Source organism: Notechis scutatus, chromosome 7 (genome assembly GCF_049901735.1).
Source record: "Notechis scutatus isolate UNSWTSFEM ecotype Mainland chromosome 7, rNotScu1.2, whole genome shotgun sequence".
NCBI lineage: Eukaryota > Metazoa > Chordata > Lepidosauria > Squamata > Elapidae > Notechis > Notechis scutatus.
The window spans coordinates 23,883,514-23,896,035 of NC_142015.1; the positions used below are offsets into that span (position 1 = coordinate 23,883,514).

General features: G+C 44.4%; 1 protein-coding gene across 1 annotated transcript in view; it reads right to left on the reverse strand.

The window, feature by feature from the left end:
• Positions 1 to 12,522, reverse strand: part of SORL1 (sortilin related receptor 1) — a 90,193-nt gene that overhangs the window by 46,115 nt on the left and 31,556 nt on the right. Inside the window, exons 8-17 of the mRNA XM_087970119.1 lie at positions 12,205 to 12,374; positions 11,013 to 11,205; positions 10,049 to 10,166; positions 7,928 to 8,001; positions 5,763 to 5,851; positions 4,626 to 4,804; positions 4,297 to 4,483; positions 2,437 to 2,565; positions 1,601 to 1,686; positions 246 to 418 (exon numbers count right to left, since the gene is read on the reverse strand). Of these exons, the coding sequence (XP_087826245.1) occupies positions 246 to 418; positions 1,601 to 1,686; positions 2,437 to 2,565; positions 4,297 to 4,483; positions 4,626 to 4,804; positions 5,763 to 5,851; positions 7,928 to 8,001; positions 10,049 to 10,166; positions 11,013 to 11,205; positions 12,205 to 12,374 (1,398 nt within the window). The remainder of the gene's footprint in view (positions 1 to 245; positions 419 to 1,600; positions 1,687 to 2,436; positions 2,566 to 4,296; positions 4,484 to 4,625; positions 4,805 to 5,762; positions 5,852 to 7,927; positions 8,002 to 10,048; positions 10,167 to 11,012; positions 11,206 to 12,204; positions 12,375 to 12,522) is intronic.

Sequence of the window (12,522 nt, forward strand, 5' to 3'; positions counted from 1 at the left end):
CCTTCCTCGGTTACACCGCAACAAGCCACAAAAAGGCCTCGAGAATTTTGTTCCGACCTCAGAAAGACGTGTCCTGTCTTGTTTCGAACTTAAAAGGTTCAAAATAGAAATAAAATAAAAAAAACCAAAATAGACTGTTCCAGAGGTGGTATTCAACCGGTTCTAGATGACCTATAAGGTCCCTTCCAACTCCGATTATCTGTTATCTGGCTCACATCAACGGAGAGCACAAAGAAGTCACTAACCTGGATAATTTCAAGAGTCACGTCAGCCCAGTAGAGGCAGTTGTGAGTGTAATCGAAGTCCAGGGCCACCGCCCCACGCAGCCCCGTCAAAGGCAAATCTTCAGTCAGTCCAGATGAGAGATCGTACCGATGGATGGAATACCTTGTTGAATACAAGATGAACTCATTTTCCTCTGCAAAGAAATCAGCCAAGGAATGAAGTAGGGAGTTTACATTTGGCAAGGAGCTAAGCTCAAACATCGGAAAGGGATGACTGTAAGCACTCTGGTTCTATAGCCTCTTTCCTAGCTGATGTCAAGACTGAAATGTCTTGATTTTCCTCCAAAGAAGGCTCAGATTTAAGCAAAATCCAATGAACTTTTAAAAAAAATGTATGCCATATTGCAAAGTCCCCGTTTTTCACTGCCAACTATGTATTTTTATTTAGACAAATGGTTATCGAATCTCTTCTTAAAAACTTCCATTGTTGGAGCATTTACAACAAGTTGTTCCACTGATTAATTGTTCTAACACTCCAGGCATTTTTTCTTAGTTCTAGGTTGCTTCTCTCCTTGATTAGTTTCCACCCGTTGCTTTTTGTCCTGCCTTCAGGTGCTTTGGAGAATAGCTTGACTCCCTCTTCTTTGGGGCAACCTCTGAGATACTTGAAGACTGCTATCATATCACCCCCTAGTCCTTCTTTTCACCAAACTAGACATACCCAATTCCAGCAATGGTTCTTTATATGTTTTAGCCTCCAGTCCCTTAATCATCTTAGTTGCTCTTCTCTGCACTCTCATTAGAATCTCAACATCTTTTTTACATTGTGGTGAATTTAAAGAAAAGATGGAAACTTCCCATCCTTCCCAGTGCTGGCCAATTTTAAGTCCCTTTTATTTCAAATAATTTTATTTTTTAAAATATTGCCTGAACAATGCTGTAGTAGAATAGAATAGAATAAAGAATAGAATAGAATAAAGAATAGAATAGAATTCTTTATTGGCCAAGTGTGACTGGACACCCAAGGAATTTGTCTTGGTGCAAATGCTCTCAGTGTACATAAAAGAAAAGAGACATTCGTCAAGAATCATAAGGTACAACACTTAATAATAGTCATAGGGTACAATAAGCAATCAAATCATACTAGGAATGGAAATAGGAAGTAGATATTTTCCAATCGTTTCATCAAAGCTACTGTCTTACCAAGCAGCAAAACCTGGTCCATTTGGGCTGCTCTCAAAAGAATTAAGCGTGCGTTCATTAGTTACCAGGAGTCAAGATTAACACAAGGCAGACTTTATCTTCCTGATCTGCAAACCTCACAACTTTGACCGTACCGTTTTTGCAACAACTTCCTCTACCCCTCCTTGGCTTACCTGCTAATGGACAGGGAACGGTTTCCCCTTCTAACCGGGCCTCTACGTCACCTCCAGAACACGTGTCGCCGGATATCTTGCGGTAACTAACATCAATAAAAAAAGAGTGTTTTGTCAGAGACACACACAGTTGTAACCCAAGTGCCCCTATCAAGTTAACAGCACTGGGAACATGCTACTTTAACCTATGCAGATGACAAATTATTTTCTGCAAGTGTTTGGATTTTGGAGGGCAATGCTTTTGAAACACTACCAAAAAAATTGCAGGTAATATATTAATTGATTGCATTGGAGTGGTGCGGTGACTTAGAGGTGGAACTCTTGCCTCACAATCAGGAGGCTGTGAGTTTGATCCTGGGTAGAGGCAGATATTTCTCTCTCTGGACACACTGAATAACAGATAACTGCAAATTTAATAGCTGCTTTTCTGAGAAGTTTAAGTAAAGCCTAAAATCCTCCTACTCCCCCAACCTTATCCTTTCCTCTACAGAAGCTCTTTTAATCAGCTATCTAGATTGTTGGATGTTCTATATACTGTTTCGACTTCAATTCTCATCTTGGTTTTGACTGCACTATCAGGAAACGGTTTATTGTTTTATAGTGTTTTTTAATTCTTTTACGATGTTTAATTTATTTAATTGTCTGTGATGCACAGGATTTCCTACTCCTCAGATAAAACTATGCAAACAGTTTGTAACATCCAGTTCTCTTCATCTCAGTCAATCGTTCCTCTTTTAGGACACAACCGTATATTTAAAATTCTATTTCCGCCTCCCTCCAAAAAGCTTTGCAAATGAGCTTGATAAATCTTGTAGTCGGTAAATCTCGCGACCTACCCTCGTGTTTTTTTGTAGGTTGATCCAACAGGGCACAACACAGGAGGCGAGAAAAGTTTGCCAGCAAACTCGGGATCCGGAATGCAAACTTCTAATGACAGGTCCTCACTTAGCTTGAAACCAAAATCGCTAAATGGGGGAAGTTTAAAGAAAAAGAGCAAAGCAAAATATAATACTTCTTCCAGTTGTTGTTCTTGTTGTGGAGAATTTGGTTTCAAATCTTAGAAAATCAAGAATTCAGGAATTGCAACTGGTTAAATTGGATTATCATACAGAGAACTTCCAAGGTAGAGTTTCTCAACTTTTGGCAATTTTAAGACGCATGGACTTCAACTCCCAGAATTCCTCAGCCAGCATCTCCAGCCAGCCAAGTCAGGCTGTAGACAAGGCAGAGTGATAGACAAAAGTTCATTAAGATTCATTAAGATTGCCATCTTGGTAATCATTAACATCTTGACCTAAGGTTTATAGCAGTGTTTGTCAATGTCAGCAATTTGTAGGTGTATGGACTTGACTCCCAGGATGCTGCTGGCTGCGGAATTCTGGGATTTGAATTCTACACCTCTTAAAGTTGGAGAGGTTGAGAATCATTGACCTAGGCACATAAGGAATTCATTTTCCTCATATTCCTGTGGCCTCACAAAGTTTTCCCTTGATTTCACCCTCTACGTAGTCCGGGAATTATGGTGTCAAGTTCCAAGCCCGCTTATGCTGTTGCAACTATTATCGCTTCTCAGCTTGCCAAAGAACCAGGGGTGGAGGGAAGGATGAGATGGAATGTAGGCTCCATACATTGAGAAGATGATCTGTGAGAGCCAAGGACACTTCATCAGGTATTTGCCGAACCCAAAGACTTTTTCTCATAACAATACAATGACACTTTGGACAATGCAACCTGCACTAATAGGGAGAGGTTGAATTCTATACTTTAATTATGGGGGTTTGTGTCATGCCCCTGTTGGAATCTGATTTGGAGGAGGAGGCCGAGCAGCTGACAGGGAGTGGGAGTGTGGCTCCATTGGCTGTGAAAGAAACTGGGGAAGGGCAAAGTCCAGCTGGGCAGAACAGAGCAGGGGAGAGATAGAGCCAAGAGAGAGGGAATTCGGAGGAAGACCCAGGCCCACCCCCTCTTCATCCTAGGGCACGCAGGGAGGAACGGAGAAGGGAGCAATGTGAGTTGCGTGGCTTAGGGGGGAGGAAAGGGCCCTGATTCCCTGCATTAGCTGCAGCTGGGAACACATGTATAAAAGAGGAAACTGCGCACAAGTTGTTGGGAGCAAATGTGAATTCATCTGGCATCGTCATGGCTTATCTGTGTTCCTGACGTCTTCCCAACTGTGTGAGTTTTGCCATGCTTTCAAGTCTGAAATTCCTTCTCCTACCCTGTCAAGTTAATTACTTCAGCTTGGTTTGTTTGGATTTTTAATTACAGTTTGTATGTACCTTGTTTTGGACTGAATTTTCTACAGTTAAATGCTGTTTCTGGGAGAGTTTTTCTCAAGCCGAAGGTAACCTGGACATTGGGGGCAAAGTTGGAGATAATAAAGGGACTCTTATTTCTTATTTGACTGTGTTGTCTTTGTGCCACCCCCCAGGTCATCAGTTTGTGCGGGAATTAACTAGATCTGGTTTTGCCCTCCGCAGTGCTGAAATGAAGTACTCAGTAAAGTTTTGCATTCGGAGATTGAATCATCACTACTGTGCTTGCTTTGGTTGGGTTTGTCAGTTGGAATGTTGACAAATGGTTGAGGTAAATCCACATTTCCAGAGGTGCCCAACAAAAGAAGGTGCCCTCTACCTTGAAAGTCCCCATCCTCCAATATTCATCGCAACTGTCGCTCACCAAAGACCTCGACTTACCACTCGTAGTCTTCCCTGGTGCAGGAACAATTGGAGACCAGGAACGGTCGATCGAAATCCTCCCCGTTGAAACAAGTGGCGTGAGGCGTTCGCCTTTTGAAGACCGTCTTGTGTCCCAAGAGACACTCATTCCCGCGTTCATCGGAGGGAGACCACAGTTTATAATCGTTTTCCGTGCAAGGCACCCCTAGGAAATCATCAGGGGGTTAAGTTTTAAGTTGCGGGGTGTGGGCAGGGAGAGGACAACCCTGCCATGCTACAAAGACAAGCTTCGGCCTACAATGAAGGTCAAGAAAAGCCATCGGAGGCCAACTCCTTCCTTCCCTTACCGAGGACGTCCGTGGTGTTGATCTGCAGAATCAGCCAACTGTGTCCGTTTTCTTTGTAAGACCCAAAAATGGTGAAGATGGTGCTTTTCTCGCCCGGTTCTGTCAGCAGGCCATACACAAAGACTGGCTTTTCGGAGAACGTGAAGGTTTTCCAGGTTTCCCCTTCATTCGTGCTATACCTACACGGAAAGAATGGCAAGGAGATGCCTGCCATACCTTGGTTTTGGTCCTTCTCCCTTCCAGCATCTTTTGTTTCGGATAGCCCCCGTTTCTTGCTACTTGCCTCTAAGTTTAGGGTATAGTCTCTTGATGAATGTATCCTTTCTTTTATGTATACTGAGAGCATTTGCAGCAGGACAAATTCCTTTGTGTCCAATCACACTTGGCCAATAAGGAATTCTATCCGTGCTGATTTGGTCTTCTTCCTACACATGCTGGGTTGTTTTTCCCCCCCAAATCCAAGATGCAAACTAAATTTCTCACTGGGATGGAACACAATCTGTTGGAATCTTTGGCTAATAAAGATTAGGTGACGATTAGGGAACTGGAGACTAAAACATATGCAGAACAGTTGCAGGATCTGGGCCTGCCTGGTCTAGTGAAGAGAAGGACCAGGGGAGACAGGAGAGCAAGGTTCCAATATTTGCGGGGATGCCACAGAAGGGAGGGGATCAAGCTGTTTTCCAAGGCACCCGAAGGCCAGACAAGGAATAATGGGTGGAAACTGATCAAGGAAAGATTCAACCTGGAAATAAGGAGGAATTTTCTGACACTGAGAACAATCAACCAATGGAACAGAAGTTGCCTTGGGAAGTTGTGGGAGCTTCATCACTGGAAGCTTTCAAGAAGAGACTGCACTGCCCTCTGTCAGAAACGGTGTGGGGTCTCCTGCTTGGGTGGGGTGGGGGGGGTTGGACTAGATGACCTCCAAGGTCCCTTCCAACTCTGATTATCTGTTTACCTGTTTAACCTGTGTGAAATTATCCCTCTAAGTTTTAAGATTTAGATCATGGCTATCGAGACTCCTTTTCCATTCTCCCAGGTGGTCAAAAGCACCTGGGAAGTTGGAAGGTAAATTTATCCCAGTTTACGGACTCAGCCTACCAGGATAGGCAGACGTATGGGTGCTTTGCTTACTTCAGCTGGTTTGTTTCTGACCCCTGTGTCACGGCCATGAGGATGCCCCCGTGGTCTCCCCAGGAGTAATAATGGGGCCCAGACAGGACCTGAGAGAGGAAGCAAACAAAGTCACTGGACTAAGATGGCCACAGATCAATATCAGGCAGCAAAAGAGAAACATAACCACGTATGCATAGAAAAATTCATTCGGCATTCTGAAAAGTTGATATTCGTGTCCCTGCTTGCTCTAAGAAATACATCCAAGGCTGATCTCATCATTTTCCCCATTGAGGAATCACATTACTGGAACCGCCTCTCCCTGAAAACTTCAGCAAAATTGCCGACGTTCATTTGAAAACACCTTTATGCATTCTCGACAACTTATCTGGGGTTAAATACCAACGATACATCATCCTATAAAAATGTTCTTTTAAAGACCCTTTGATTCCCACAATGGAGGAATGACTGCGGAAGTTTGTGGGTTTTTTTAAGCGTTTATTACATATAAAAATTCCATTTCTAAGTAAACAGTGTGTTGTCTGGATATAAATAACTTTGAGAAATAACAATCATAATGTTTACAATAATGTTCATTACATTGGTATTAGATAATAATAATAATAATAATAATAATAGTTGGAGCCCTTGGAGCAATACCAAAAGGGCTGCCTCGCTATTTGGAAATCCTGAATTTATCAGACTTGAATACCCTGATTCTACAAAAAACCACCCTACCTGGAACAGCTTATATCCTCTGACGCTACCTGAACAGTTCCTAGGTCCTTGATTAGGACTCAAGCTGCTGGGCTACAACCAGCCCCAAAGGCTGTGAATCTCACTAAAGATTAATCAACAACAACAACAATAATAATAATAATAATAATAATAATAATAATAATAATAATAATAATAATTGCTTATCCGTTTTAGCAAACTTTCCTGATACAATTAAACCTTCTCTTATATTTCCATGTTTCTAACTTCTGTTTTTAATTGGCTAACCATCTATAAAATGAACCCCATGTTAAAAAGTGAAATGGAGCAAAAGGAAAGAGCAGAACGAGAAGGAGCAAGGATAAAAGAACAGAGAGAAATAAGAGCAACTAGAACAACCTATTTATTAGTAAAGCGATGGAAGAAGAAATAAAATTACTGTCAGTGAATATAAATGGACTGAATTACCCTATGAAAAGGAAAAGGACTTTTACTAAATTAGGAAAATTAAAGTTAGATTTAATCTGTCTTCAAGAGGTCCACACTAAACCTAGCTTCGGTTCTTTCGATTCGTTTGGCCAAACTAAGAAAAACGATGTAGCTTCCGCAACCCTTAGTCAATATGGTTCAGATTATGCTGGCTGGGGATGATGGGAGCTGGGAGAGAGGGGTCAAAGCATCAGGAAAGGACAAGGTTAGGAGGCAGATAGTTAACCCAAATCAGTATTTCTTGGAAATTAAACGAAACCAAAGTCCGAACTCCCCACATCGTCATCTCTGGATGAGATGGGGAGCATATAAATCGAATGAATGAATGAATGAATGAATGAATGAATCAATCAATCAATCAATCAATCATAGAAGCTGTTCAGCGAGAGAAGCACAGGGTGGTGCATGGTCAGCTGTGGCGCAATCCTTCCTCCAGTATTGAAATGCCTCTAGAGCCATGATGACGAACCTATGACACACGTGCCGCAAGTGGCATGCAGAGCCATTTGTGCGGCATGCGAGCCCCAGCCAAACTTACCTGCACTGTGCATGCACGCACCTCCCGGCTGATTTTCGGCCCGTTTGAGGCCTTTTTCGCCCTCCCTGGGACTCGAGGGAGGCCAAAAAAGAGGCCTTCCGGAAATACCGGAAGTGCCGAAACTGGAAGTGCTGAAACCAGAAGTGCCGAGACAAGCCCGTTTTTCGGCCTCCAAAGGCTGCAGAGGCTTCCCTCGAGCCCCAGGGAGGGCAAAAAGGCCTCAAAGGGGCCAAAAATCAGCTGGGAGGAGCGCGCATGCACAGTGCAGGTAAGGGGGAGGGGGTTGCGTGCGCATGCGGGCAAGGAGCATTGCATTGTGGGTGCGCGCACATGCTTTCAGCACACCACAACGAAAAGGTTCGCCATCGCTGCTCTAGAGCTGCACGGATGTCCCCCCCCACCTGCCCCCTGCCCCCCCCACGAGGGCCTGGCACTTCCTTACCTCCTGCCATCTGACGCCAGCACTGCTGGAAATGTAGACATTCATTTTGCTTGCCATGTTCTTCCCCACAGAACCTACAAAGAGAAGGACGTGAATCTCGGGGCAATTCTTCAGACCTTTCAGTGCCTCAAGACCAGGGGTGTCCAACTCGATTTAATTGAGGGCCACATCAGGGTTGGGTTTGACCTCGGGGGGGAGGGCTTGGCCATGGGGGCATGACCAGTTCGATGTTACTTGTGTCGGGTTGCCTGTGGTGGCCCAAACGCTCTGCCAGCGAAAACAGGCTCCTGAGCTCAGTTTTTGGCTGCGCCAGCCTCCTGTAACCCCCTGCCAGCGAAAACGGAGCTCGGGAGAACCGCGGGCGACCCTCCTAAGCTCCGTTTTCATTGGCAAATGCATCGCGGGCCAGTCCTTCGCTGTTTTTCAGGACGGCCCCGCAGGCTAGATCCAAGCACCCCATGGGTTGGATCTGGACCCCAGTGTCAACTCCTAAAATATTTCTCTGGTCTTTTTAGAGTTGCCAACAGAAAGGGAGGGGGAAGCAGTGCAGCAGCTTGCAAAACCGAAACTGCATTCCATCAATGTTTTCAAAGATAGTAACTAGGTGATTGAAGTTTCTGCCAAGCAAAATTCTAACTGGAGAGCATGATTGATGACTCTTGGCTATGGATGTGTCCCATTGGAGAATATGAATTACGATACACCCAGGGGGTTGGGGGAAAACCAGTGTCAAGGGTGGCAACGAATGATATGTCTCAGAGTTGGCTACACCCAGACAATGCCAGCATGTTAACTCCTAATAAATATTCTTTAAGTTTTGGAAGTTTGGATCAAGACTCATGATTTAAATGGGGGGTAACTGCTGGAATCCTGACACCCAGGCCTTGAGTTTGACATCCCTGCTCAAGATGGTGCCTGTGACTGCAAAACAGAAGCCAAATACAGGGGGTCCTTGACTTACAACAATTCATTCAGTGACTGTTCTGAGTTCCATTGGCCCTGAAAATAAAAAGTGACTTATGGACGTTTTACATACTTAGAACCGTTGTGGCATCTCCATGGTCAGGTGATCCAACTTCATGCGCTAAGCAACCAACTCATACTTATGACGGTTGCAGTATCCTGGGGTCACATGATCAATTTTTGCTACCTTCTGACAAGCAACGTCAGTGGGAAGAGCACAATTCACTTTGTAAACAACAACCACAGTGATTCCCTGAACAACTGTGTCGAGGAAGGTCGTAAAAGAGGGCAAAACTCACTTCACAGCTGTCTCACTTAGCAACAAAAATTTTGGGATCAACTGTGGTCATAAGTAGATGAATACCTGTATTTTAGGGCAACACTGGTTTTCAACGTTGGTGTGATGACCCAGGATGGGATACAAAATAAACACAGTCACCGAAAAAAACAGGTGAAGCCCCTTTTATTCCTTCACTTTGCTTCCAAGCTCCAAATATCCTTGACTGTAGACAAAAAAAAAACTCCCACACAAGCAGTTACAAGAAGGAGGAAATGCCATTTAAATTATAAAGAGCAAAAAACAACAGAAACCAGGCAAGATAAGGGCTTGAGGACATCCACAAATATTAGAACGCACAATGGGAAGGACACCAAACTCAGAGAGGAACAATAAACTAGAGATATTTCCATGCTTTGTTTCCAGCACTCGCCCATATGCATGTCTGTCCTCTTATTCAGTTGTCACAGCTGCAGCCCATGAAGAGGATCAAGGCCCTCTCCTCCCAAGTAGACCACGTCTCTCCCTTATCCTCTCCTCCCTGCATGCCCTAGGATGGAGACGGGATGGACCTGGGTCCTCCTCTGACTGCTCAGCTGGCCTCTGCCCTTCCCCAGCCTCCTCCACAACCTCCAGAGCCACACTTCCACTCCGTCGGCTGTTCTTCCTCTCCCTCAGATTCAGTCTCCACCAGGGGCATGACACTTGGCAACTTTTAAGTTGCACAGACTTTGACTCCCAGAATCCCCCACCAGCGTTGCCAGCCAGCCAAGCCAGGGAGAAAGCAAGATGTAGAAGATTATCATTAATTGGGTTTTAACCATCAACCAACCAGAATTTAAGGAGAGGAGAGTGAGAGGATGGAAAATAATATGATCTACCTGTTGCAATGATCAATCCGGGAGCGGATTCCTTGGATAGGATGGGCATTCGGCGCAACTGGAAGTTGAGCAGCTGGCTGAGCCTTTGGGCCAAGTGAAGAGAACAGCCCAAAGAAAGCTAGTGAAGAGGAAACACACAAAGGTCACTTGCCTTGTCCTACCAAAAGCAAGGTGCATTTAATATTCTGGAATCTCAGTGTTGCAACAAGAACCCTCTTCAAAAATCGCACAACAGTGTCAAAAATCTGCAGCTAATTCTTACACACACGTATGTGTTTATGCACATGTTGTTTCAGTTGCATGCTAAAAAAAAAACCACACCTCTAAGAGGCAGGACAACCATGACCTGGATGACTGAGAAGCTCTACAAATTTTTAGCTACACAATTTGGGACAGACAGCCTTGGAATAGTGTGGAAATAGGAATGGATTTCCAGAGGGAAAAAATTGCAGACTACAGAAACCAGGAGCATCACTCAGGTGACTCCGAGGACACAGATAAACCTCCAAGTGGCCTCAACGACCCTCTAAAAGGATGCAAATGACCAGCTGTCTGCAAGGAGTATAAATCCTTCCATTCCCCACCATCCAGTCAGAGTTGAAGAAGCTTCTTGGATGAGAAGCGAAACGTCTTCAAAAGAAAAAAAAACAAGAAAGTCCAGTTGCCTCCTGAAAAAGCTCCTTTGGAACAAGCACAAGTTTAGCGAGAGAAAATCATTTGTTCAAAAACTATGGACACGGATGGGAGAATGTGCACACGATCCAGAACCTCTGCTGTCCACGGCTGCTCACGCACCACCAACGATGACCAACGAAGGAAGATAAGCTCACCATGAGTTGACGTTCCTCCAACTTCACCTACTTTTACAACCTGCGTGAAGCCTAACTGGGACCCTGGAATGCAACGAGCGATCCAAAAGCCTTCAGAGAGGCAGCACCATTTCGTCAGTCGTTGGCATCATTACCTCACAATTTATCTTTTCGCCATAGTGAGTATACTCTGGAGGCTGGAGAAATTCCCAAGTCCCACCTTTGTCGAAGGTGATGACTGAGCGCATATTCTCGTCGCTGAACGAGCCGTTGATCAGGGTGGTGATATAGACCCCCGGAATGCCCTCAACGCGGTGGAAGTCTGCAAAAGGCTCGCTTGCAAAGTATCTGCCGAAAAAAGATACTCACTCACCTACCAGTCCTTCGAGGAAAGCTGAGACAACAAAACCAACACGGCGAGAAACATGGGATTCAACTTTATGGATATACAACACTGTGCAAGAGTCTTAGGCCACCAACCACTTTGTTGTTTTAGCAAAGTTTTAATTTCATCTTATAATGACTCCGTAATCCCTTACATCTGGGTGGAGTCAGGGAAACTGCATGGAGCAGAGTGTTTACTGGCCGGATGCCCCTCCTGTTGCCATTGCGGAGTTCGCAGTAGATAATTATATTCATCATTCCCAGAGAGAGAAATATCTGCCGCTACCTAGGATCGAACTCACGGCCTCCTGATCGTGAGGTGAGAGCTCCACCTCTAGGCCACCGCACCACATTTTAGCAAAGTTTTAATGATCATCCATAATTATTTTTCGGTTTTAGATACCAAATTTTGGATACCACATCTAGGTTGTGTCAACTCATAAAATATTTCTCCAGTCTTTTTAGAGTTGCCAACAGAAAGGGAGGAGGGAGCAGTACAGCAGCTTGCAAAACCAAAACTGCATTCCATAAATGTTTACAAAGATAGTTTCCAGGTGACCGAAGTTTCTGCCATGCAAAATTCTTACTTGGAGAGCATGATTGATGAGTCTTGGCTATGGATGTGTCCCATTGGAGAATATGAATTATGATACACCCAGGAGGTGGGGCAAAAATCGGGGTCAAGGTTGATAATGAATGACGTGTCTCAGAGTTGGCTACACCCAGGCAGTGCTGGCATGTTAGCTCCCAATAAATCCTTTTTAAGTTTTGGAAGCTTGGCTCGAGACTCATGATTTAAATGGGGGTAACTGCTGGAATCCTGACAGGTTGCCTAAGACTTTTGCACTGTACTGTCAGTTGTCATGCAGAATCTTGAACTGTTCCCTCCATTTTATCTTTTCTGCCAGATGAAGGCAAGCATCACCTATTCATCTCTCTCCAGGAAGTCGTCTACCTTCTTACCTTACTAAGGTGTCGCTGCCTGCTCCACCAGGACTGTAATACAGGATGTTTTCCAAAGTCAACGAAAAATGAAGGCCTTCAGCTTCGGAGATATAGAGGCTGGTGCTGTTGTTACTATAAGTGACGCACACAAACACCTGGTCTTCAGAAGTGTCCGCAATATAATATTCCTTCAAGACAAAATTTTGGAATGGAAAAATGTTTTTGTTTTATATGGGTGATAAAAAGCATCCGAGCAAGCGAAGTGGCTCAAACGTGTGACGTCTAATCTCAAAAACGCCACCAAAATCTCACACCTTTGCCAAGAGTTCACTGTAA